This window comes from Miniopterus natalensis, chromosome 10 (assembly GCF_054644295.1).
Source record: "Miniopterus natalensis isolate mMinNat1 chromosome 10, mMinNat1.hap1, whole genome shotgun sequence".
In the NCBI taxonomy this organism is placed as follows: Eukaryota; Metazoa; Chordata; class Mammalia; order Chiroptera; family Miniopteridae; genus Miniopterus; species Miniopterus natalensis.
The window spans coordinates 77647857-77674532 of record NC_142090.1 but is presented as its reverse complement, the minus strand read 5'-3'; the positions used below and the strand labels follow the sequence as shown (position 1 = coordinate 77674532).

The window sequence follows — 26676 nt, the reverse complement described above, 5'->3', positions numbered from 1 at the left end:
CCCTTCTACGTGCTTTCGACCTGAACTGAAGAATTACTAAAACATAGAGCCTGGAGAAGCGTTAGAAGCTCCCTCATCTCACAAACAGGGAAACTGAGGCCTGGACAGGGAGTGCTCAGTCCACAGTCTCAGTGGTCTGAGCCTGACAGGGGCAGATCCTATGTCTCTGAATCCCATCCTGTGGCCCCTTCCAAGCAGCTCAGGCCCCTCAACAGGGCCCAGAGTGCAAGGTGGCTGGTGGACACCAATTTCATTAATGCTCTTATCTGCCAGAGCAGGGGCAGGGGGCGGTCACGAGATCCGGTGCCAGATGGAAGGACCGTGGCACACCCCAAGGCCAGCCTGAGTCACAAACGTGCCCAGGAAATGGCAGGCAGCTCCTTCCTCCCCCGGCTTTGACGAAGACCCAGGATTACAGTTTTCTAAACCACACAGCGAAGCCCTTTCCAGCCACTCCAAAGGCCTCTCCAGACATGAACAGCTCCACAGGCCCCAGGCCCCTTCCTCCTGCTAAAACCAGGCAAAATCTCATTCCCGCCCACCCGCACGCTGCAAGCATCCAGACCACGATCACGAGCCACATCCAGACACACTGGGACAGCAACGCCAAAAGCTGACAGGGCACGAAGCCGGGGCCACACGCGGGGCAAGGCGCTCTAGCACGTTCCTCCACCTCCCCAGCCCTGCTCCTGGCCCAGTTCACTCTCAGGCTGTGGGGAGCCAGGACTGGCACCAGCAGCTTCCGCTAACAGGCGTGGTGGGTGTGGCTTCCCCTTCAGTATCTAGGACACCTCAGCATCCTTCCGTGGTGACTCAATGGCAGGAGCACACAGGGGGAGGTCCTTACTGAGGTCTCGGAGAGATTTCAGTAGCTGAGCCCCAGCCCAAGAAGCTGGTGGCTGGGGCTCCTCATTGTCCATGGAGGTGGGGCGAGGGTGGGGGTGGAGGAGCCCTGGGCCCCAGAATTGGGCCCACAGAGGTGTAAGGTGCTTCAGGACTCACTGACATCACAGTAGAGCATCTGTTTCACCCTAGTCATGGTTTCTACATGAGGGGAAGGGGAGCTGGGGGGGCTCAGGGATTCTAAGTGGCGGGTGGGGCTGGGGAGCAGTTTCTCTGAGGCATCCATCTCTCCCTCTACAGCTGATGCCCAGGACAGGAGGGGCAGAAGAGAGGCCACCAGATGAACCCCTGCCAGCCGTGAGTCGGGGTAAAATAATGGAGATGGTGAGTCTTCTTCCACAGGTCCTTCCACACTCTTTCCATCTCCTTCCCAATCATATCCACATTTCTGGCTCAGCAATTTTCCTTGGGCCAAGTGAAAAGCACCAGAACGTTCCCTGACCTTTAGCCTTACACCCAAACTGCAGTCTCAGACTAGAAGAGCCCTGGAGCTGTCCCTTTGCCCAGATACCCAGGAGCTGGGCACCCGGATATTGTGATGTTGGGTGAGCAGGAGGGGCCTTCACATCTGGCCCACACTGAGGACGCTCTGGCCATCCATGCTGGACCTCTGGCCAGCCTCAGGGACTGGCGAGCACACTCAAGGAGTCCACATTGAGAAGCAGGCAGGCCTCACCCGAACCCCCAAAGCAAGGTCGTCAGCCTCACAACCAGGTCAGGCAATCGCTGAGGCTGGAGGAGATGGGGTAGGTGGAGCTGGGACCTGCTTGAGGTGGGCAGGGACACTGGACGAAGGGATCAGGATGGGACAACTTTTCCAGACTTGAGGAGTATTTACATGTCTGGGGTCAGGGTCCAGGGGTCCGTGGTGGGTGGGCCCAGCGCCAAAATGGGAAGGGGGGAGATACCCATCTGCGCCTGCATTCTTCTTCCCCCTGGGGGAGCCTGGCTTCCAGCCCAGGGCCTGCCCGGGGAGAGAAAAGAGGCAAACATGCGTGGCGGGCGCCCACCGGCAGCCCCAGCCTGTGTGCGGAGGGGAGGAGGGCGGAGGGGCTCAGGTGGCCAGGTTGTCGGCCGGGAGGCCGGCCATGCGGATCTGGGAGCTGCTCTTGCTCAGGATGGAGAGCTGAGTGCCCCCGTTGACCCCGCTGCTGGCCAGGGACGGGTGCCGGTGCTTGAAGTCCACAGCGAAGTAGCGGTTCACCTTCCAGCTCCGCCACTTCCGCTTGATCTCCGCCTGCACCTGCAGGGAGCAGCAGGGGCAGTCACCTCCAGAGGGACATCCTCTCCGACCTCAACCACTTGCCTCCTGCCCTGGGACCCTTCCAGACTGGCACTGCCACCTCCAGCAGCGCCCAGTCTACTCCCAAACTGCAGCCGGCAGCTCCGGCATCCCCAGTGGGAAAGAAAGGCCTCTGAGGAGCTGACTGCAGCCCCTTGCCCATGTCACTGTCTGAGCCAGGCCCACTAATGGCTTCCCAGGGTCCATGGCCTTTCATGTCCACAGTCAGAGACTAGCCCATAGGAGGCGTCGGGGAAGCTTTAAAAAGCTGGCCCTGGGGGCAGACAGATCGGGGCAAGGAGCCCACTCTTGCTTATCACCACATTGGGCTGCGTGCTAGACACACCTGGAGAGTGTAAAAAACCCAGACAATCAGACCATGCTCCCCACAATCACATCCACACCTCTGGGTAAGGCCTCCGCATGTTTGAAAGCTTCCAGGGGCTCCAGCATGCACTCGGGCTGAGAGCCGTAAATCATGCACCCCTCTGGACAAGCACACCCCTATTTGCTCTTAGCCTGGAGGGGGGCACCCCATCTCAGCCTCCAAGTCCCACTCTGTCCACACCTTAGTCAGTGCACAGACTGCACAACTGGAGATGCCCGCCCCTCCTGTGTCAGCTCCCACATCCATGGCAGGCCCCGGGCAAGCCTGTTACTCCCATTCTCTGTCTCCCTGTCTGCCTCTCCTTGCCTGTCCTTGTCTCTGGAGGCCGTCTTGGGATCACTGAGCCCAATCTTCTTATTTCTCACATGCAGAAGCCCGCCGAGGCCTCACAGCCAAGACCCAGGCTCTGGTGCTCCTGACCACGCTCAAAGCCACCACCCAGCCAGTCCCATCTCAGTACCTCTGTCCTGGGTTCTGCTCAAAGCATCGCCCTAACTGGTTAGATCCCGAGACCCCAAGAGCACAGCACTGGAAATGGAGTATTACTAGAAGGTTTCTGCCAAGTCCCCATAGTCCCTTCTCTACAGGGGCTGGGGCTGGGTTTGGGCAGGCAGGCTGCCTGTGGGGAGCAGTGCTGAACTGTGGGCAGCTCCCCGATCAGCACCCCGGCCCACCACAGCCTCACAAGCCATAGGCACCATTCCTATGCCTTCCCTTCCTCACTCTGTTATTTACTAAGGCATATCTATGGTGAGAGCCCTCCCAGGTGGGTCTGCACTCTACAGCAGATGCCTTTATGGGGGTGGGGGGACTCTGCTCCAGAGGCTGGGCTTGGCTACACAGCTGACAAAGTGGGAGAGATTCTAGCACAGGGGGGAGGCTGTGGGAGACCCTGGCACCATGCCACCCCCACCCCCCGCATACAGTCTGGGAGCTGGCAGAGCCCTGGCCTGGATTATAAGCCCTGTGAGGCCAGCAGGCCACCTCCTTATCTGCTCCCCAGCAAGCCCACCTCCACCGCTGGGAGGCCAGTGGGCCAGGGTCTTACCTCCCCATTGAGAAAGCAGTAGAGAACAGCCACCACAAAGCCCTGCGGAGAGAGAGCAAAATCACCTGAGCGTGCTGGCCAGGGGCCTCCCACACAGGGTTTGTGGGAGGTGGCACCAGGAAGCAGAAAAATACAGTCACCTGGAGAGGGGCACCTGCCACCCGGGAATCTGAGGTAAGATGGGACAAGTTCTGCTCCACCGAGATGGCCACAGCCATGGAGCCAAGTGGCTGATGAGAGTCCCCTCCCATGGACACACCTGGCTTCGGAGCTCACAGGGTGCATGATCCACAGACTGAAGTCAGGACATGGACACAGAGGTCTCTGAGGCCACTCCACTCGCACCTGTAGCCACTGGTGAGGGATGGGGAGCTACCGCCTTAGAAGGCCCAGGAGAGGCCTGGCTCAGGACCCCAACACAGTGACAGGAAGACATCCGCGTGTCTTCTCACGGGAGCCAGAGCACAGTCAGCAGGAAGGGCTCTCCCAGCTCCCTGCTAGTCTAGATCACTTATTTCAGAGATGGAAACACAGAGGCCTTGTTTAGACTAAAGAAGTTTCTAGAATCACCAGCAGGTTAGGGCCCGGGCCCTGGATTCCTGACTCCTGTCCCCAACACGCACCTGGAAGGAGCCCAGGCCCAGCTCAAACACCAGCCTCTCCCTCTTGCTGACATACTCCGGGGAGAAGGCAAATATCGTGTAGTGGATTCCAAACAGCGGGATGAGCAGCAGGGTGGATCGGGCCAGGCGCCTGTCGGGAGAGAGTAAGACATCTGTTCCGGGGGCCACCAGCGCTTGGGCCAGAGCCACGGAGGGCAGAGAACCCTAGTCCCGGCCCTTCCTCTCCCCCCGAGCTAGAGCCCCGTCCACAGACCCCCTCAGGGTTCTCCCAGCTCCAGAGCTCCCTGGGAGGTTCTGGAGGCACATCCCCCCGTCTGCAGGGCCCATGCCCCACTAGGCCACATCAGTATCTTGCAGACCCAGTAAACATGCACATGTGCGTATGTGATTTGCAGACACCCTCGTGGGGAAAGTGAAGTCAGGGCAAACACAGGGATGGGGTTTGGAAGGACGACAGGATGGGGCCTCAGCAAAACATTCTCCTGTTGCAAAGGGAGCTCCGTGTGCCTGAAGAGTCACCTTAGGGGCCACAGGGGCAGTCGTGTTTCTGAGTCCAGGGCTAGCCAGGGGCACTCATGGAGGGTCACAGGGAGGTGCTGAGGGCAGGGAGGTAGAGTGAAGAGCAAGGAGAGACTTGGACTGGATCCTAGGACTGACTGACTGTGGGCATGAATGATTCCCCACCCAAGCAGGAGGAACCTGCTACCAGGAAACTGAGTCAAAGAGAGAGAAAGTTGTCTGCATGGAGGCCAGGTGGGCAGGGAAGAAAGGGCCAAAGGGATCTCTTGTCCCCAAGCCAGCTCTTCTGGGGTTCCTCTGTCTGCCACTGACTCCCTGGCCCGGTGGGAAGGGTTTTGTTCTGAGGGGCAGGGCACAGAAGCCACGAGAGCATGCACAGTGCGCATTCTTGTGGGCCCTGCTCTACGAAGAGGGGCCTCCCAGAGGGTCTCCAAGCGTGGGACCCCATCCCCACCTACCCCAGCATACTGGCTCTCTCTGAATCTCCTGAAGAGGAGGTGTGCCCTGGAGGTGTGGTTCGCCCCCTGGGCCCTCTGAGTCAGGGTCCACAGGTGGGCAGCTGGGCATGGGGGCTGCCAGTCGACTTGGGGCAGTTACACTCTGCACCCCTCCCTCTTCCCCATCCCAGGTTTTCCAGGGGAGAATGTTCAGTTGAATCTGGGCTCTAGATCTCAAAAGCAAATCCATGGAGCTCGAATGAGGCCCTTGGCTTTCCCAAGGGAAGGAAGGAGGGAGGCAGGGAGGAGACGCGGAGAAAAGGGAAGAGCAACCTGGGGAGACCTTCATGTGGACCAGGGCCCATCCCTGGGAGGAAGAAACCCCTCGAGGGCTGGGCGCCCACCCACTTTCCCCCTGCTCACGGGCAGCCCATTCTGCAAGACCTGGGGTCCCCAGACCAGGGCTGGTGCCAACATGGTCTGAGCAGTGCCCGCTCGGAGGCCAGGTCCGGTGCTGCAGTGGTCTACCCCTCCATCTGCCTGTTCTCAGACGGCGGCTCCTGAGGGCAGACCTGGCACCTCACCTATGCCCCCAGCATCCGGGGCCAGCGCGTGCCAGGCACGGCTCTCACGCTGTGGAAGCCTGTCCGGGAAGGAGTGCCTGGACCACACAGGCCCGTATGAAAGCCTCAGGGACCTTTCACCTGAAGGTGACCTGGGCTCTCAGGCCCTGCTCATGCCTGGCACCCAGAGCCTGGCACCCAAAGACAGCAGGAAGTGTTGGCTAAAGAATGACAATTTGAAAAGAAGGCAAGTGGTTTGGAAATGCAGGCAAGTGTTCATTTGGGGGGGGCCCTCTGTGATGCCACCTAAAGGGACTACTTTACAAGAGCCTCTTAATTGAAGGGGCCTGTGGTCCCTGCCCTCCTCCCTCCTGCTTCTTCTCCCACAAATGGGACCATTTCCAGGGACTTGTCCCTGCAGTGTGTAAAGTGCCCTGGAAACCAAAGAGCCAAACCTCCCCAGCTTTTGTGGTGGCAGTGGGTGGCACGGGATTAGTGTGGTGGCAGTAGGTGGCACGGGATTAGTGTATGAGAAACAAGTGACCTTTCAGGAGTTGGATCTGGCCCTGCCCAACCCCTGGCAGGTGTGGTGACTGGTACTGGGGTGTCCCACCGCAGAGTCCAGGGGTAACACCTTCCCTCTGGCAGCCCTGAGGCAGCCCGGAATGGGCGAGGACTCTGCCGGGGACCCAGGACATCCCAGTGACCCCTTTGGCAGATGGGGAAATGGAGGGAGATGGGAGGTCGCTAGGACCTAGAATTCTGGGACCTCCGTACTTCAGAGCTGACCAGAGGCCTTGGAGTGGGGACATACGGTGTGAACCTCAAGACGCCTCTCTGAGGACAGTCACAGAGTCAGCGTATGATCTGATTAACCCGAGAGACAGGGACACAGGGCCTTGGCATCTGTCCCCCCGCCCCGAGGAGGCATCCATGGCAGAAAAGTCCTAAAACATATCAAGAAGGGCTTCCACCAGTCAGAGCTGCCCATCCTGACTTAAAGGGACGTCCCAATGAGGTGGCCGCTCCCATCAGAGACACCCTGGGGCCGAGAGACAGGACTCCCTGGGTTCAAATCTGCACCCTGCCAATTATGTGACCTGGAGTGAGTCACTTCACCTCTCTGTGCCTCAGTTTTCACATCTGTAGAATGGGGATAATACAAGCACCCACCTCATAGGGTTCATTCAGAGACTGAACACCGACCAGCACGTGAGTGTGAGCGTGGTCGCTGCAGCGAGGGTCCCTGTCCCAGGGAGGGGGACCGTATGAACTCAGTCTCTAAGACTGGCAGAAATAATTCGGCAGTTCCAAAGACTGGACCCAGGGAAATCGGGCATTTGGGAAAACCACACATCGAAGCAGCAGTGATCGAGGGTTCCAGGCCCTTGCTCAGCACCAGCCAAGCCACGGATGCCCCCTCAATGGCTGCAGCTCTGTCCCCACAGCCTCCCGTCCCACCCCCCCACCAGGGTGCAAAGAACTCACAAGACACACAGACGCCAACATGCAACAGCCAGGAGGGGGCCCAGGCTGGAGGCACAAGCCGAGCTCTGCTCTCCCCAAGCCCAGCGGCGGGACGCAGGCTCCAGGCGACGGCAGCATGCGTCTCCCTCCCTCCAGGACACGGGCCACAGCCACGCACACTTACAGAGTAATGGTGGACAGTTCTGACATCTTGCAAGAGTGCTGCTGAGCCCGCTCTGGCCTGCAGTAGCATTTCTGCACGCAGCTGCTGGGTGTGACAAGATCAGCACTGGTGTCAGCCGGGGCACCGGGCAATGAAGAAACTGAGGTGGGACTTAGAGCCGCACGGTCACGGGGAGGGCAGAGGAGCCCAGGGTGTGGAGGCAGGACCGGGCAGTGATATGAAAGATGAGGAAGCCGAGGGCCAAGGCAGGGTCAGCTCTGGACACAGAAATACACGCCCACACGTGTACACATCTGTGCACACACATGCACACACACGAGCACTGGGACCACTGACATGGGGGCGGAGGGAGCAAGAAAACACGTGTGTTTGGAAGGTGTGGGGGCCTGGGCTGGGTCTTGGAGCCAGAATTTGTCTCCAGAGTTGGCTCGAGGCTCAGAGCGTGGCCTTGCTAAAGGTCACCCAGAGAGGTGGGCAACTGGAAACACACCACTGACCCCGTGGTGCCCGGTCTTGGGGGACGGAGCCTGGAATAGGCCAGCTGTGGGCTCGATTATGAAGCCCGGCTCGATGTCCACTGGTCTCCCCCCTACATTTCTCTTCTCCCCCCCGAACCTTCCTCTGTCTGAGCCCCCAGGCACCTCGGTGTGTGCATACGGGGGCGGTGGTGAACAGAGGTGGCCTGGACAGAAGGGACTCTTAGTCTAGACCTAAACTATCCTATATGACAGCCACTACCCATCTGCGGCTATTTGAATTAAAATTAAATCAAATTTAAAATCTACACCCTCATTGGCCCCAGCCACATGGCAAGGGCTCGACAGCTACACGTGTCTAGCGGGTCCCATGTGGGACCGCACAGATCGCAGGCATCCACCACTGCTGAGAGTTCCAGCGCACGGTCCGGCCTGACTTCCTGAGAGAAGTCCAATGGGCAGGGGCTGAGGGGGCATCTTCTGGGCACTGCCCCACTGCCTGCAGAAACGAGTCATCTGCAGGGGCATCTGCTCATGGGCCAGGGTGCCAGTCTCACTGGACATTCCACTGGGCGAGGCCCAGAACTTCCACCTCCACAGAGAGGCCTCAGGCGGAACGTCCGTCTCTTCTAGCCCTTCTCTGTCCTGCTTATGTTTGGGGTGGTATGAACTAGGGAGACCTTTTCCTCCCCTGACAAATAAGTAAGATCGGGGTTAAGGCTGCACTAGACCTGCCCACTTCACAAACCTTCCTCAGGCGCCATGTGGCTCTGAGCTCCGGACACCTGCCAGTGACCTGACCAGTCTTGAGGGGGGAGGTCTGATACAAATGAGGACAGAAATCCATGAAGAGATTCACAGATTCGCTCTGTGATTCCAGCTCTGAGAGCAAGCCTGGAGGACCCTGGCATCGGGTGACATGTCATTTTGCTGAGGCAAACATCTGAATCACACATTTCAGAGATGGGACAAGCCGAGGGCTGCCCAGCATTTGTGCCTCAGTGGGGAGCGCGGTTCTCATTTAATAAACAGCATCTCAATTCCCACCGCACTGTGAGGTGGGTGGTACCGGCCCATTTTATAGACGAGGGATGCGGGATGTGGTGTTCAGCTACCCAGAGTGGGGACCCCAAACCCGCAGCATCAGCACCACCTGAGAGCTTCTTAGCAGAATCTCAGGTGCCCCCCACCCCCCCCGCACCTGCTGGCTCAGAATCTGCACTTTAACAAGACCCCCGGGTATGTGAGAAATTTCCTCCTGTGTCCTCAATGAACGTCAACGAATGCTTCGTATACATAGGGACAGGCGGACACATGTATGTATGCTGTTCTTTCAATTACGCACATATAAGTATGTAATTTTAAAAGCTTGGCTGGCTATTCAGGAATGGAAGCCGTCCTGATCCCTCAACCTTGGCCTACGTGAGGCACAGAAATCGGGGTCCAGGGGCCCGAGAGCCCAGACTGCCAATGTCACCTCCTACACACTAGGCTTCCACTTTCACGCAGAATTCTAAACCCTCAGCTGTTCTGTGAGGCCTCTCCTCCCGGAGCTCCCAAATTGTCCCTGCCCTTCCAGGACCCTGGATACAGTAAAAATAGACTCTGATTTCTTCAAAGTGTGCTTGAGGCGGAACTCAGCTGCTGGTAAAGACATGTGCCTCTGATGGGGGCTGGGGTGGGGGAGGAAACGGGGGAACCTGGCACAGGGGAGGGCTCTCAAAAGAAAAACTCTGGTCCCCAGGAAAAGGCAGGCTAACCCTGACCCCGGCCCCGAGCTGAGCCCTAACCCCTGCCCAAGACCAAGTGGAGCCTGAGCACACGCTGAGCCCTGACCCCGGCCCAGACTCCATGCCCAAGTCCTGGCCCAGGTACTCATTGTGAGTTCTCCAGGCAAGAGTGTGGGTGGCTCAGGGCCCCCGCCCAGCCCAACAGGTCCTTCTGGGGCCGGCCGGGAGCGAGCGCAGTCTTGGTCTACAGAGGACAAACCCTTATCACCTGAGCAGCTGGCACCAACCTACAGGAAAGGGAGTGAATGCTGGGCTGAGGGCACAGGCAGGGGGTCCTCTCGGGCTTTCTTGGGGACTCCCAGGCTTACATTTGTTCTGGAAACAGAGGAGAAAACCAAAAAGCTGTTGGTGGATCCGAAGGGCTTCTCAGCCCCACACATAACCCTGGTGGCCCGAGGGGACTCAGGCATGGCCCTAAAATCTCTCCCACCACACCCTGCCCTTTCCAGTCCCCCGCAGCCTCCCCTCCCCCACAGGGGACATCTGTCAGCTCCATGCCTGCCGGGTGGGCAGTTCCGTACAAGGCTGGGACCCACTGGGGCCTTTTCTTCCAGGAAGCCTCGTTTACGTACTTGCTTAACACCGTCTTCCTGACTGGGAAGTCCCTGAGGAGGGAACGATGGTGCAGTCAGGCCTGGGGTCAGGGGCCTGCCTGCAGGGTCACTGTGCCCTCCAGCTTTCCTATAGCCAGCGCCCTCCGCTGTGACACAGACAGTATATTTCGCATACATGCACTTCATATAGCTGTCTCGCCAGATTCTCTGGGTGCTCGTGAGTATTAAATGTGCATGCACCGCCCTGGCTAGTGTGGCTCCGCGGTTAAAGCATCGGCCAGAGCACCAAAAGGTCTTGGGTTCGAGTCTCGATCAAGGGCATGTACCGGGGTTGTGGGTTTGATCCCTGGCCCTGACCCTGCTGCCTGCGGGAGGCAACCAATCAGTGTGTCTCACATCGATGTTTCTCTCTCTCCCTCCTTCCCTCCCTTCCACTCTCTCTAAAAATCAATGGAAAAAATATCCTTGGGGGAGGATTAACAACAATTACAAATTGTGCAGGGACTGAGTTGCAGGTGGTTTCCAAGCTCTAAGCTCTGAGCAGCGCTGTCCCTTTGGTCACCCCTCACTTTCACCACCAGGGCCTTTTTGAACCTGGAAACCCCCACGCTCATCCCTGAATTCAATCGGATCACCCTCCCCACCTGGTGGGTAGACCACAAGTTTCTAACCTTTGGGCTTGAGATGAGCACAGTTTCACTTTCTCTATGAAAAGGATTTGCTGAGATTGGAAGGGGAATTTTTTTACACAGTAGAAGCAAACCGATTAGCTGGTTCCTTAAACACTTGCGCTTAAGCGTCCAGGCAGCCCTCCTCGTATTGTACTTCGCAGACAGGGCTTTTTTCTTTTTTGCAAATTGAAAGTTTGTAGCAACCCTGCCTCCACTGAGTCTATCGTTTTCCCAACAGCGTTTGCTCCCTTCGTGTCTGTCACATTTTGGTAATCCTTGCAACATTTCAAACTCTGTCATTACTATTCCATTTATTACCGAGATCTGTGATCGGTGATCGTCAATGTTACTATCGTAATTGTTTTGGGGCACCACAAACCGTGCCCATATAAGACAACCTTAATCGATAGATGTTGCGTGTGTTCTGACTGCTCCAGCAACTGCCAGTTCCCCGGTCCCTCTCCCTCTCCTCCGGCTCCCCTGTTCCCCAAGACACAACAATACTGAAGTGTGTTCTGGCATCAGCAGTGTCCTTACTCAGGACGCAGCTGAGCCCGTGTGTCTCTGCACAGGCAGGGTGAGGGGACGCTGGAAGAACCCCCAGAGGAGAGGCCCCAGGACCTCCGGAGGAGAAACAGATCCTACAAGGAAGCAGGGAAGGGTAACTGAGGCTGCCGGAGCTCAGAGGAGAGACGAGGCTCCCTTAGCTACACACTGGCTTCAGGCCTCTGAGATAAGTGCTCGCTGGGAGCCAATCCACCCTCGAGCAGGGGAAACTGCAGCCAGACACAAGGACACAGTTTCTGATGCTGGACAGGGAGGTGAGGAGGCAGCAGGCCCTGCTGTGTGGGGCCTGAGACGAGGCAGGAACGACCTCTCTAGGGCACTTAGCTAGTTGCAGAAAACAGGCCGCACTGGTTCCCCAGTGCAGGGCCTCGGAGACTTAATGACATATGATGATGAATAACTTTTGACTATATAACATACACGTATAAGCAGAGGTGGGTAGAAACTTGCAAAAGAATGAAAAAACAGTGAATGAATAAATGAAAAGAGGTCTTTCCACTGTAATGCAATCATCCTCTACGCAGAAAAAACAAAGCTTAGGAAGCCAGGCCCTGTGCTGACCTCCCACCCCAGGGTAAGGGCTGCCACAGGGGGCGGCGCCTGGGCTGGGCACACAGACCAAGGGAAGCCCCGAGGAGCCTCAGGAAAGGATGCTGAGCTCCTGCCTCCCTCTCTCTCCAGCAGAATGACTAGGTGGGGAGCCCTCTGCTAGGCCCTCCCTGCTGCCCTACTTGTCCCCCGGGGCAGATATTCAAGTTCTGAGCCCCAGGTTGGGGTCTCTGATGAAGGCAGGACAGAGCCCCTCGCGGATACAATGAGAATAGCTCAGCACCTTCTAACCTGCTCTCCTCTTTAAAGCCTGAAGCAACACATGTGGCTTATACCCTGCCCACGGACAGACCCCCGAGACTGCCCCCAGATCCTCTGTGCCCATCCGGCCCCTCCAGCCAACCACAGGGGTCTGACGTTCTGCCCCAGCGTTAGAAGTGCCCCCACAGCCCGCACACCTGGCTGGTCATGCTTCTGCCCGCAAGGCAAGAAGATGAGATGGCAGGCCCTCCGTCTGATTCAGAAGGGGTCGGGCGCCAGGAGAGGGGTGGGGAGAAGCGAGCAGGGAGAAGCTGTTGGGGACACGACTGCAATACACGTGTAGGAAACAGACCAAAGGCAGTGGGAGTGAAGAAAACCCTACGCTCAGCAGTAAGAGGTCACCCGCGAACTCCATCGATCCAAACATATCAGATGCTCCTTCGCTGGGGGAAGAGGGAGTCATAGCGCGAGGGCCAGACCCAGAGGCGGAGCTGCTCCAAGGGGAGGCCAAGAAAAAGAACCCCCCTCCCATGGCCCAGACCAGCGAGAATGCCCATGGGACTCGCTGGCGGGGCTGGAGCATCACGTGGGCTGGGATGGGAGCAGCAGGCAACCAGGGGCGTCATGAGCTTCCCAAAGAACCAAGATCCCCAAAGGAAATCCGACTGCCGAACAACCAAGACCTAACTACCCTCGGGCGTCTGACAACTTCCATCTTGACTCTCCCAGGGTGACACGACATCTGTCAGTCTCCTCCATCTCTTTGTCCCAGGAGCTCCTGGGTTGGCTGAGGACAGGCGGGCGACTAGATTTTAAAGGCACTTTAATCAGAAAGAGACCCTGCAAATGGCCACGCTAGGCTACCCCGTCCCCAAAACCCAGGCCTCTCCCGTGGCCTGTGCGGGGGCCCACACAGCCGTCGGGGTGGTGGTGGCATTCACCCCGCGGTACTTACAAGTAGATGCTGGACTCGTTGCCTCCCATGTCCGGAGACTGAAGCTTCTGCACGAGGATGAAGATGATGCCGACGAAGAGCCCGAAGTTCACCTGAGGGGCGGAGGAAGAGCAGAGGGAGGTGACTCTGGGCAGAGGCTTCCACACGGTGGCCTGTGCCCAGGCTGCCGGTCCCCCAACGGGGCCCTCCCCGTCCCACGGAGGTGCCATCGAGACTCGTAATCCAAGGTGACGTCCGCACGGTTGCGATGATAGGAGCGATAGAAGCAAAAGAATTCCACAGGGCTGAGAAACGGGAAAGAGTGTCCTGAGCGGCCCAGGAAAGTGAGCCATTTCTGGAAGAGAAAGGGCACATAGGGTCGGGGTGATGGAAACCTTCCAAAGCCAGGCAGAGAAGCTGCTGCAGAGGTGAGAGCTGCCCTCTGGAGTAACTCCAAGTTCAGAGTCGCTGAATGTGGGCAGCTGGAGTGGACAGCCACACGCGCTATCCATTAAAGGCCTGCCTGGGAATAGTAACAGCAGTTACCTGCAGATGAAGATCAGGGGCAAAAGCTCTAGACCAAGTGGGAAGCAATGTGCTGTTCCGTGAGAAAGGCTAGCAAATAAATAGAAAGGAGGCACCATGAGAGGACCTATGAAAACATGCCACAGTGTCACAGTAACCAGCCTGAGGGGGTGCTGGCCGTGGGAAAAGCTAGTAGATTAGCAACATCAAATAGAAAATCTGGAACCAAATAGGATACAGTGAGTGTTTAGGATACAACGGCATTTCAGGATAATGGAGAAAGGATGATCTATTTAATACACAGAATTGAGAGGCTGGAACGTCTATCCATTGGGGGGGGGGGGAATAAAATTAGATAAAACTGGGTATCATTTCAGATCAAGAAAATAAAATTTCAGGTGGTTTAAAGCATGTAATAGCCCGATCAACAAAAATGTGACAAAACAATTAAGAAGCGTTATCTTTCTATCATAGGTCCGGAAAGTCCTTCTTCAACAAGAAACGAGGCTCAGAATGTGTAAAGAGAACGTCGATGCTTTGACTGCATAAGATTTATGCCGTCTTGGAAATACACTTACAGCATGTTTACCAAATGAAGCGTTACAATCCTTCAAACAGAAGAAAGACCACAACTAGGCTAGAAAAATAAGCCAAAAGATAAATAAAAAGGAAATAACCAGAATAAAAACAAATTGTCAATAAATGTTTGGAAAAATGCCCTGCAGCACTAGCAATATGGAGAAATGTGCATTAAGGCACTGAGCAACCATTACCCCCCGTAAGACTGTGCAAAAATGTAAATGATTTTAATATTACAAGTGCAGCAGACAATTGACCCAGCCATTCCCATTCTAAGGATTTTTTTCTAAATAAATCTCAGATACACAGAACTGTCCTTACTAGTATCTTGTGTGATGAGGAAAACTGGGGTGGTATAAATGGCCCACTCTCAGGACAGCTAAATCACATGTATGTCCATGTTGCAGAATATAACACAGCCAGGAAAAAGGAGGCTGGCTTGGCCAGCGACCTGTTCACTTCCTCTCCTGAAATGCCTTTGCGCCCAAGCCACCATCTTCCCTGCTCTGTCCCAGGGACACTCACCATTATGGAACCAACCACAGGGCCTTTGATCACCCACCACAGAGGAGTGCTGTCATTCATGTCCCAGCAGCTGAGAGGGAGAGAAGGGAGAGATTATGCTCAGGGGGCAGGATGCCTGCAGGACAATGTCCTTGGCCCCTGGGTGGTGCTTCTTTGCCTGCAGCTCCCTGAGGAGGGGCGGCTGGCAGGAGAGCTCTCAGGTACCGTGGGCCTTCCCTCTGCTCCCCTGTCACAGCAGAGATTGAAGCCCAAGAGTCAGAGTCACCTAAGGGCTCCTGGGAGAGGGCCACATTCTCTCTTCAGACCTGGGACTTTTGGATGGGGGGCATTCCCCTGAAACTTCTTCCTCCCTCCCTAAAAGGAAGACAGATGCTCAGCGCTGGGCCCAGGCGCAGAGTGGGGCTCTGACCATGCCCACTCCCACTGCCCAGCTGAGACGTGGCTGGGCGGATCCACCTGTGGTGGGCACAGGGCGCAGTGGATGCCCAGGGCTGGGGTCCAGTCTGGGCCCGGCGTTGGTTGGTTTATCTGGGGCAGTTAACGTGGAGTTGGGGCAGCTGGGGAGAACCCACATGGAGGACCCTCCCTGGGGCTCCGGCCCAATCTCTGGGGCCCGCACTCACCCTGTATTATCAAAGTAGAGCCTCAGCCCAGCCCACACTGACACACAGATCGTTGGGGACCCTGCAAGAGCAACAAAAGGAGCCCCGTGACAACAGGAACACCAACAGATCCAGTGTCCCCTCAGACTTGGGGCTCCTGGTGGCTAATGTCCCCACTCAGACATGGGGTTCTGACCCCCAGGCATGACCCCTCTCAGACCTGGAGTTTTGGGGACCCTGACTATCTGTTCCACCCAGGGGTTCGTGTCTCCCCCAGACCGTGGGCTATCTCCTCCCAGAAGGACTCCAGATGGAGCATGTCCTCTCAGAAGGTGGACTTTCTGTGGACAGAAGAGCAAGGAAGACTCCAAGGAGCAGATGTGTGCCATCAGCGGGGATGGGAAGTGTCTCCTCCCCTGACCTGACACCCCCGTGGGATGCTGAGGACATCCGGCCCTGAGGCCACGCCAGTGACCTACCCCAGCCAACCATGGTGTACCAGTAGAAGTATCTCCTCTCAGGAAAGAAGGTTTCCACCAGCAGGGTGAACAAGTACAGGCCCTCGATGAACAGCCAGAAGTAGTTGGACACGACGCAGTAGTGGAAGAAAACCATTACGGCCTTACATTCCACCTGCCGGGAGGGCCGAGGGGGAGAGAGGTGTGAGCCCCATCCCCTGCCTCCCCCCAAAATCAGCCCTGGGACAAGAGAGGACCCCAGGGGCCCTGAAGCTCAGGCTCACACACCCCATGGGTCTGAAACACTCAACATTCCTGGCTCCGAAGAGTTTAAAGTTGCAGCAGCCCATGCTTCGGAGCGGAAGCTGCCCATGGAGGCAACACTGCCCATGTGGGAAAAGACAGGGTGGGGGTGAGCACAGAGCCCCACCCCTCCCCAGGCTCATTCTCCCCTTTCCGACCCCTTCCCCGGCCCCACAGGCTACAGGAGTAGGCAGGTCCCTATGGGAGGCCCCTTGATCAAATGAGGGCTTTAGATATCACAGGGGTGGGGGATACCCCTGGTCCCCAGAAATCTCACGGAGACCTCCTCCACGTGTGCCCTCCCGGGTCAAGGCCCTGTGCTCCGGGCTGCTCTGTCATCCTGCCCCATCCAAGCCTGTCTTCTCTGCTGGCCTCCGAAGGCTGGAGGTCTAGGGAGGCAGGTGGGCTAGAGAGAAGGCCAGCCGGCCAGCCCGCCAGCCTCGGGGCTCCGTCACGGCCGGGCAAGCCCTCTCTCAGCCTGCATTCCTCCTCGGCCAAGTGGGCCCGGCCTTCCCACCTGACCTTCCACTGCTCTGCCGAGGGCATGCACATGCCAGGTGGCTACGGGTGGCCTCGTGATCTCTCCTGGATGCTGTGCTCGCTGGGGGCAATGGTTAACCTACAGGAAAGCCCCCAGGCGGCGGGTGCCCCAGGATGGCGAGTCCGGCAGGGCCCAGCGCACTCACGGTGGAGACGAAGCAGTGGCTGCTGTCGTGTTCCTCGTACAGGATCCAGTCCTTGATGAAGACGGAGATGGCCCTCAGCATGAAAGACCCGAACAGGTTCATGTGGATGAAGTTCCGGGTGCAATGCAGCTTCCTGCACCGGCGGAGGGAGAGGCCTTGGAGCGCCGAGCCTGCAGCACGGCGACCCGACGCGGGGGCTGCTCTGGGCCAACCACATGGCCTTGTGTCCACGGGGCCTTCCCTCTAGACCACCCCCTTCCTCCCGCCTCTTTAAGGTTCAGGCTGAGCCTGTATTCCTCCTCAGCCAGGTGGGCCGTGCCTTTCCACCTGACCTTCACCTGCTCTGCCGAGGGCGTGCACACGCCAGGGGACAGGCAGGGGATCACACAGGGGAGTCCCCGGCTACCGGTGGCCCCCGTCACCTAGCCCCGTGACTCAAGGCCAAACTCCTCCCTCCAATGACCCCTCTATCTAGACCAGGAAGATACACACGAGGCATGTAGGTCTCCCGCCCTGGGCAGGCCCGCTGCCCTCTCCTGCAGTCAGGTTCCCCATCAGTTATCCTAGGAGGGGGGAGACGCCTCCCGATGCAGTCCCAGGACTGACATCCGGGGGGTGCAGCACAGGCCCTGAGCTGGGGTGGCCGCGCTCACTGGAGCAGGGCTGGGGCTGGAGATCTCACCGGAAGCGACACAAGATGGCCATGGCAGTGGTGAGGGAGACGAGCGACGTGCTGTAGCCAACCGTGTACAGGGCCTTCACCGACAGGTAGTAGTAATCCTGGAGCAGGGTACAGGACAGGCGGGGCTCCACCTGGGGCCTGCCCCAGCCCCAAGCCCAGTCTCCCAGGCCAGGCCAGGGCCTGCCCACCTCTGGGCCCAGCGCCCAGCTCCTCCTTCCTCTCTCCTCTTGCTGGTCTCACCTCCTCTACGAACCCACTCAGTGCCTCTACCACAGGGACCTCCCCAACCTCCCAACCCCCCAACCCCTGCTGAGCTGCTTCCTCCCCTCTGTACAGTGTCTGCTCTCATCAGATGCTCAATAAATGCTGTTGAAAGCAGAAGCACTGACCATTCCAGTCACCCGCCTTAGCCTGGAAAAGGTCCAGGAGGACCCCCGCTGGGCCCAGCAGTAACCCTCCGGCGGCTAGGCCACGGGAAGGCTGGATGTCCTGGAAGAGTAGCCAGGGAGGTGGGGGACACGTGGTGCGGGCTGGAGGAGCTCAGGCAGCGAACCAGCTGCTTCTCAGCCCAGAATGAGTGAGTGAAAGTCCCGCCCTCCATGCATCTGGCTTGGGTACACAGCCGGCGTTCATAAATGCTACCCAGGGACCTGAGATTCCTATAGTCCCATCAGGAGTCCCATCAAGGCCTCTGGTAGGAATACCCTGCCGCCCGCCTCCTCAGCCCCCCACCTTCACCGCCTCCAGGTGGGGGGCAGGCACTCACCTGGTCCCCGCTCTCAGATTCATTATATTCATCAAACCCACAAGCATCAAAATAATGAGGGAAGGGCTCTGACCAGCCGTCCTTCGTGCAGTTCCGGCCTACCACCCTCATGCCTGCAGCAGAAGGAGAACTCAGAGGCGCGAAGATGACTTAAGAGGTCCCTGAAATTCTTACTCCAAAGTTGCTTCATAGGTGGGGCTTCCCGGAAACCCATATGGCCCTCTGAGCAGCACGGCAACTCAGGTTCATGAAACCTTCCACTGTCCACGGGAAACAGTGATGACCTCAAGCTCGGCCTTTACAAAGGACCGGGGGTGAGGGGGGTGCAAGCTGACCTCTTAACAAGGGGGCAAGGGACTGGACTGGGCTGGACCCAGCCTCCCCGCCTTTTGGAACTGGCAAAGGCTCACCAGGGACAGGTCTGAGCCCCTCTCCTGGGCCCTGGGTCAGCACTCATGGAATTCTGGTGAGCTGAACAGCCTGGGATCCTAAATGCAGATTCCAGACCTATGTTGTCCCTCCACCCCCACCCCGGGATTCTGGTCCAGAAACCACCTCAGGTGACCGTGGAGCAGGAGTTCCCCTCATATGTTCAGAAACTCCACCCCAGGTGACACTTTCACTGGGAGCTCTGGGCCTTCCCACAGCTGCAACATCGGCACCAAGGGGACACAGGGCTTAACTAATGAGGACCAGACCTCATTAATTAGCATAGGTCTTATTTGGATATACACTTTGGTTTTTTAAAAAATAAGTTTGCCTTCCCAGGTTTAGGGGTCTGTTTCCTGTCACTAATGTACTTTAGTTTTCTTTTTGATGGACATTAAAGCCCATTTTGTGGGGCACTGGAGGGGGTAGGAGTCACTGTGGTGGCCAGGCTGGCGTTCACCCCACCTGGGGCTGTCTAAGCCTTTAACAACTGCTTGGTTCATCCCTCCCTCTCCCGGTCATCTGTAAGAGTGACCCACCGATGGCCAGGGGTAAGGAGAAGGCAAGCAGCCCCCTCTGCCTCCAGCCCAGCCCCTTAGTGTGGCCCCAGACTGGCTCCTGTTCCCAGACTGGCTTCCTGGGAAGTCATCTGGTGCATTAGGATATAGGGGATGGTTCTTCCATTCACAGGGTTTTGTGTACAACAAGAGACATCTGCAGAAAGGGGCCCCAGCACCCAGGCTGCTAGAGGTATCCATCCTCTGTGGCCAAGGCCACCTCTGGGGAGCTTTAGAAGGAGGCAAGAGTAGAGGCCAAGACAGGAGACCCCAATCCCATTTTTCTATCCACATGTCCTTGCCGGTTGAGTGGGAGGCTCTAAAAGCCAGTCTTTTAGCCCAGAGAGGGAAGGCACATTCCGGGGCTCCAGGGAGCCACAGAGGGATGGTGACTCTGCCATAAGAGAGCTCTGCCCAGAGCGGGAAGACTGTCTCCACAGCTCCTGGGACTCCGAGTCCCGTGACACAGGATGGGAGGGCATCCGGCAGGCCCAGGGAGAGGAGGAGTCACTTGTCTCACAGCTCCATGCCCACTGCTCCTGCTTTCTTCCAGCAACCCAGGCCTGGGCTGCTGCTAGCAAGCTCCTTCCAAGCCCTGTGACCACTTCTCCAGAGAGTCCACATGTCCCAGGGGACCGTGGCCTAGGCCACATCCCTCCCCTCCCTGGGCCTTGCCTCCTCTCCACTTCGCCCACATCAGGGTGGTGGGAAGAAGAAAGAAAAGCTGCTCCAAAAAAACCCTTTCTTTAAGTGTCCTAGAGATAGGAGCTATTTCCTTTCTTTTATTCTTCTTTCCCTTTTTCTTTTTATAACACAGTGTGGGCTCGTGGAAGTATCAGCCTCTTTGCTCAGCACTCTGCCATGAATTGGCCACTCTTGCTCCAGTGCTCTCCAGACTGTCGGGGCCCCACAGCGACTGCGCCTGGTGACTTCAGCAGCCTCTCTGCCCCCAGCAACTTCATAGGAGCTCAGAGCAGGGCTTCTCAAAGTGGGCACCCTCCCCGGACCAGCCCATCAGCATCACCTGGGAGACTAGCTAGGAATGCACATCCTCAGGCCTGCCCCAGGCCTAAGCATTAGAGACTCCGGGTGGGGGGCCCAGGAATCTGAGTTTTAACAAACCCACTGTCGGGGGTTGGTCACAGTGAAAGTGAGAGAACCACTGTTCTACACATGGGAGCTCAAAGCTATCAGGAGCCACCTAAGCCAGGAGCTCTTTATTTGGAGTCCATGATGGGGCTTCGAGAGGTCAGTGCTGCCCTGAAATGGATGCACGATGTTCTGTCTGAGCACTTGAGTGCGAGATTCCAGGGAGAAGATCCACAGCTTTATCAGAGAAGGAAAGGGACCTGCTAAAGGCCACAAGCCACAGAGAGGTATCGTCCAGCCTGGTAGAGGGGTCCCCACGCTCACACGTCAGTAGATGCCCCCAACTCTAGCCAGCCCACAGTTGACCCCGACTTACCTGAGAGATCCAAGGAGTTCAAGTCTTCAAAATCAAACTCTCCTGCAAAACACAGACACGGGCATGAGTCAGAACACCCGGCCCCCCGCTTGCCAGGGTTGCCCACTGCTGGCTCTCTACGCCAGAAGGCCAAGGCTGCTCCTGGTCTGGAGGACAAGGGATGGGGTCTCAGCCAGGAGGGGGCCTAGCAACAGCAACCGCACACCTTCCCGACACACTGCATGTTCTAACGTCGATCTCACTTGCTTTGTGTGTCTGTGATGCTAATGATGCGGCTGACTCAGTTCTCCACCCTGGCCCGCAGGAACTGGAAATGGCACAGTGTCGGGGCAAGGAGAGGGCCTCCCCCGGAGTGGGAGAGGAAGGAAAGGCTGATTGGGCCTTTCCAAGGAAAAGGCGAGGAATAGCCACAGGAGTCCTGGACTTGGGGTTGCTTTCCTCTTGGGTGCTCGCCCCTCCAAACCGCTCTCCTCAATGGGAACCCAGGGCTTTAACCTCAAAGACTTTATCCTCAGGCCTTATTCTCTTTCCCTCCTGACTCTTTCCTCCCACCTCCACCTAAGCTGGCTCCCCTCCTACCAATGAACCTCCATTTCCCCTCTATTTCCCCAAATCCTGTTTCCAAAGTCCAACTGACATGCCACCTCTTCCAGGAAGCCTCCCTGGACCTTTACATTGCATGTGGCATCCTTAGGTCACTTTTGTTCTGGAGCTTGTTGTACATTCCAACTCCGAGGCTACTTGGGGGTGTCAGTGTCTGTGTGGGCTCACGCGCACACTCAGGCCTGCACGTGCACACATGGTCGGCTTGCTAGCCCCTCCATGGGTGAGTCTCGGCCTGCCAAACAAGCCCATGAGCATCCCGAGGCCAAGGGCTGTGTCTTCCATCTTCCTGTGCACCCCCACCCACCTCTAGGATGGCCAGAGGGGGAGGGCAGAGGGTAGAGGAGGGAAGAGCCTGGTCCCTAATGAGCCTCTCATTCCACCCCCACCCATTCCCAGCAGTCGGAGCTGGGCTCCAGCTAGATGGACAGATGGACAGGTGATCAGCAGTCTGTCTTCTCCAGGGTTCCTCTTACCGATGGTTTCTGTCTCCCAGACTGAAACAGAGAAAAAGAGAGAACACAGAGGTGAGCAAGGGCTGAAGTGGGGTCTGCTCTCATTGGGCCCTGCTGATTCCCCTCCCCTCCCTCTTCTCAAACCCACCCCCAAACTCTGGAGAGAGGCTCTGCTGGGGGCCCAGACCATGCGGACTACAAACAGGGGACCAGCCAGACACTGGAGATCTACCTCTCCCTCTAGACCAGGACACAGTTACAGAGAAATGAGCGGAGGCATCTGAGAGGAGAGAGAGTTCTCCTGTATCTCCATAGCCCGCAAGGCAGCAGCTACCCCAGCGAACCCCAGCTTCAGCCCTGGGGACCCAGAGGTGAAATGAGAAATGCCATTCTCAACTTCCTAAGTAGCTGGCAAGTCTCGCTAACTCAGTGTTGTGAATGAGAAGCTGAAATGCCCTGTCTTAATGAGCCATTTAAGATTCAGGTGTAAATGACACACTCACGGTGCAACTGCCAGAGGGAGCGGCAGAGTCTAAAGGAACGTTTATCTTAAGAAAATCTTATTTTACTGCTGATTCAGTTTGCCTTTTTTTTAAATTATTATTATTGTTGAAAGGAAGCAGTCTTGCCATGACACCTGACCCAGAGTAGATGTTCAGTAAACTTTTAAGTAAATGAATGAATGAAAGGAGTCCATGGATAGAGGGTGTGATTAACCTGGTTTCTACGGGAATGAATTCGAGACTGGGCTGCATCTCGGGGCTGATGAGTGTCTGACATCCCACCACTCACTGCGCTTCCCTCCTGTGTCTCCTCTTTCAAAATCCACCTCCTATCCTGCTCAAGGCGGGATGTGGTGGCACCCAGTCCCCTAGTTGTCAGGATGGGAGAGCTTGACTGCCACCCTCCTTCTGGGCTGGCAGGAGGACTGGAGGTAGGAGGTGTGGCTAACAGGCCCCAGAAGGGGAAGCAAGGGAAGGGGGAGGCAAGGTGGGGGCATTGCAGCTAGATACTGCCTTCTCTGGTCTTAGGATGGAAGCCCAAGAGAGAAGCCTGGCACCCCAACACCTGTCACACTGTCTCCCCGACGCTTCCCGCAGGCACCTGCCACTCCAGCAGAGTTGAGGTTGGTGGAGTTCCAGGTGTAAACCAGAATTTGCCTCTCTCCCCAGACAGGACAGGGAGGGGCCAGCAGAACTCTGTAGGGGAGTGGGGTTTGGAAACTCTCTACTTCTAGAAGGACATCAGCCGAAGCCTCAGGTGAAGGAGGAAGCTGAGGCCCGGGCCGCAAGGGACCTGCCCATGGCCACACACGTGACTCAGGTGCCTCCTGCAACCCAGGGCTCAGCAGTCAGTGGGTGGTTCTCAGTAAACCGCCTGCCTGGAGCCCAGCCCCCACTCAGTGCCCTCGACTTGCCCACAGAGGTTCGGTGGAGGGCCAGAGTCTGGCCCTAGGCTCTTCCCCGGGTCAGCATGGTCTGGCCAGACACCAACCTTCTTTGGGAGTCCACAAGGCCTCCGCTGAAGGCAGAAATAATCTCACACCCAAAGGAGAGATGTGGTCTCAGACCGCTCCCCACACAGATGTGGTCATTAGGGCCTCATGCCTGTGGTTAGAGCACTGACTTCTCCTGCTCCATCTCCCTACATCCTGAGTCACAAAGCCCATCCACTGCCCACCCACGGACTCCCACATGGGCTGGGGCCCCTGAATATCTCCAGAGCACTTGGAGATATCCCCCCACATACACACACCTCAAACACAGACATGCCCCAGACTGAGCTCTTTACAACACTGTGACTACCCAGCCTCTCCTCACAGGGAGGTTGCCATCACATGCTGGTCACCCAAGCTGGCATCTGCAAGTCACACAGCTCCTGTGCATCCAGTATCATCTCACAGGCAGCCAAAGAGCTCCTGGGAGATGGGACCCCCAGCTCCTCCTCTCCTGAGCCCCCATAGCTGCCCGAAGACAGCGAGGACCAAGAACATGCTCTGCTCAATGCATACAGGGTGCCTGACAGTGAGGGCCTGGGGCCTGTGCCTGATCTAAGTGGTGTACAAGTGTGGACATGGGCTGGTGTCTTGTGTCCAGCTGCCTGAGGGGGTCTCACTGTGTGTCCCTGCGTGTGTCTCCCTGGGCTTCTGAGCATCTCAGATGAGTAATAATGACAATAACATCAGCTAACCACTGAGTATTAAAATGTGCCCAATCCTGTGCTAAATGACTCCCATGTGCACCACTCGAGTCCCCAGTGACCAGGCCACATTCCTGTTTCAAAGACTAGGGGACAGAGGACACAGGGGTAAATGCCTTGCTCAAGGTGGGCAGCTGGGTAAGTGATGGAGGCCACGTGTGAGAGCCCAGCTTTGCCCCACCCAGGATGTTGAGTCCCCATGTGGGCCTGGCAGACATGTCTGAGGGAAGCCTATGTGTCCGTGTGCAGGCTGTCTGTGGTTCCATCCCTCCTGCCCCGATGGGAGCTCTGGAGCTGGGAACAGCTATCAGTATGTAGGCGCCCAGTGTCCCGATGCTCGTGTCCCAGAAAGAGGTCTGTGGCCCAAGTGTGGGGAGTGGGCTGGACTGAGTGTGGCCGGAAGAGACCCCGGGGGAACCCACCTTGGTCAGGATCGAAGATCTGGAAGAATTTGGGGCAGCTGACAAGGATGATCTCGCCCACATGGGCAGGCTTCCAACACGTGATGTTGTCCCACATCCCGGGGCAGCCTGTGGGAAAAGAGCTGTGTGAGCCAGGCCCTGCCAGCAAGTGCCTCTCTGTGGCCTTGTCACCTCATTTCCCTAACACGGTCCCAAGGCCCAGCACCATGGGCGTGGGGGAGGCAAAGGGATGGGAGTTCATCAGGGAAAGAACGTGTAGGAGGGCACCCTCTGGACCCCGTTTACAGGAGGGCAGAGGACATGCATGTAGTGATGTGATCATGACAGAGAAGTGAAGTGACAGACAGCAGAGCACGGAGCGTCGGGAGAGGGTCTGCATCCTGCTGAGGCGTCTATACACACGGGCTGTGGAGACGGCCACTCTGCCAGATAAGGGACAGCCAGCAGTGACCCCGTGTCCCGCCTCCCGGGGCTGCTCCGAGGAGGAATCAGTTCATAGGTGTAAAGCTCCGAGCCTCCGGGCAGAGCACCAAGCTCACTCAGTGCACGTCCCTTACCGTTAATATCATCAACTTCATGATGACAATTGGGTGTCCCTGGGAATCATTCCCCCAAGAGGGGCCTGGACAGGGAGATGGACCCAAGCTCTGCAAGGTGAGAAGAAAGGCCAGCGGAAGGCCACTGACAGGTCACAGAGGAAGCCTGGATAGGCGCTAGACAGGGAGGGGGCCTGGGGCAGGCCTCCTGAGCCCACAGCCTTTCTGCTCAGGTCCATGACAGACCAGCTTTTGGGTGCTGTGTGGACCAGAATGTGCTCTGTCTCTCAGAATTGAGACCTGGCTATTTTGGAATTCACACCCAGTCACAGTAGCCTATAGCATCCTGCTCCTGGAATGACCAAGTTTGGGAGCCCAAAGCACCACAGAAAGCTCTGAGGGCCCTGGCCAGTGTGGCTCAGTTGGTTTGAGTGTTGTCCCATGCACCAGGGGGTCTCCAGTTCTATTCCCCATCAGGGCACATGCCCAGGTTGTGGGGTTGCGGGCTCAGTCCCTAGTAGGGGGGGTGCAGGAGGAAGCTGATGAATGTTTCACTCTCACGTGATGTTTCTCTCTCCCTCTCCCTTCCTCTCTAAAATCAATAAAAGCATATTTTTTTAAAAAAAAAGGAAACCTCTGAGGACAACAAACCAAGAAGGCAAGGACACTGGGGGCCACATGAGAGAAGCTGTGTCCCAGGTCTCACAGCAAGAGGCCAGTCATTGATGGTTCCTGCCCGCCCAGCCCAACCTGACATCGGGTCCTTGAAAGGGACCCAGGAGCACAGCATTAGCTGCCGTGGCCCATGTTGACCGTGGAACAGCCATGGAGGGTAGTTACATCTGGCCCGTGTCCCAGGAGCCACGTTAACAGATATTCCCTTAACGCGGACCAGCCGGCCCTGGCAAAGCCAGCTGCTACCGCCAGCTGACGCTCCTGAGGTCCTGGGGCACCTTATACAGAGGTGAGCAGGCACGTGGCCTGAGGGGTAGGGGGGGTGCAGGGCCCAGGCAGGAATGGCACGAGGAAGGAGGGACTCCCTGGGTGGAGGTCCCAGGCCTGGAGGCAGGGAAGGGGATTCATTCTCTTAACTATTTTCTGAGCCCCTGCCACTTGGACACCCCCAGCCTCCCTATTCCCCTCCCGTTGTAGCCCAGTTCTCCAGTAAGTCTGCCTGCCCCCTCCTAGCTCTGCCTGCCCCCCACCCCAAGCCTCTGTGGAACTTAGAGGAATTCAGGCTGGGGGCTGGGGCGGGGGACAGGTCGGGGGGCAGTGCCTGCTTGGTGGGAGAATGCCCAATCTCCGGGGCTGCACCCACTAAGCCACCTACACAAAGCAGCAAGGAGAGGCAGTGCCTCGTGACAAAAGCGGGAGAAAGGACCACTGGGGCAGGCTGAACAGAAAGGACGCGAGAGCCATTAGCCTCAACTGGAACAAAATGAGACACTAATCTCAGGTTGTCATGGTGATGATTCTGTCCAGTTCCACACTGTGTTCAAAACCCACGGGAGCAGAGGCACCGAAGGGACTCAGACAAAGGCACAGTCGTCCCTTTGAGGATGCGTGGGTATTGTCAGAACAAGCCCATCTTAGCATACAGTTCGAAGGTAAAAAATGATTGCACTTTTCTGAGAGTTATTTTACAGTGTTTCTGACCTGTGAAATGGG

General features: G+C 57.2%; 1 protein-coding gene across 2 annotated transcripts in view; it reads right to left on the bottom strand.

The window, feature by feature from the left end:
• Positions 1–839: 839 nt before the first annotated feature.
• ADCYAP1R1 (ADCYAP receptor type I) overlaps positions 840–26676 on the bottom strand; it is a 31160-nt gene continuing 5323 nt past the window's right edge. Inside the window, exons 3-17 of one of the 2 annotated variants that reach the window (XM_087821245.1) lie at positions 24473–24580; positions 21873–21893; positions 20794–20835; positions 18343–18455; positions 17577–17674; positions 16895–17027; positions 15927–16080; positions 15469–15529; positions 14846–14915; positions 13238–13329; positions 9912–9995; positions 7415–7498; positions 4245–4374; positions 3622–3663; positions 840–2146 (exon numbers count right to left, since the gene is read on the bottom strand). In XM_087821245.1, the coding sequence (XP_087677371.1) occupies positions 1958–2146; positions 3622–3663; positions 4245–4374; positions 7415–7498; positions 9912–9995; positions 13238–13329; positions 14846–14915; positions 15469–15529; positions 15927–16080; positions 16895–17027; positions 17577–17674; positions 18343–18455; positions 20794–20835; positions 21873–21893; positions 24473–24580 (1421 nt within the window). In that variant the 3' untranslated portion in view covers positions 840–1957. The remainder of the gene's footprint in view (positions 2147–3621; positions 3664–4244; positions 4375–7414; positions 7499–9911; positions 9996–13237; positions 13330–14845; positions 14916–15468; positions 15530–15926; positions 16081–16894; positions 17028–17576; positions 17675–18342; positions 18456–20793; positions 20836–21872; positions 21894–24472; positions 24581–26676) is intronic. The other variant, XM_016222318.2, reaches the window with a different exon arrangement.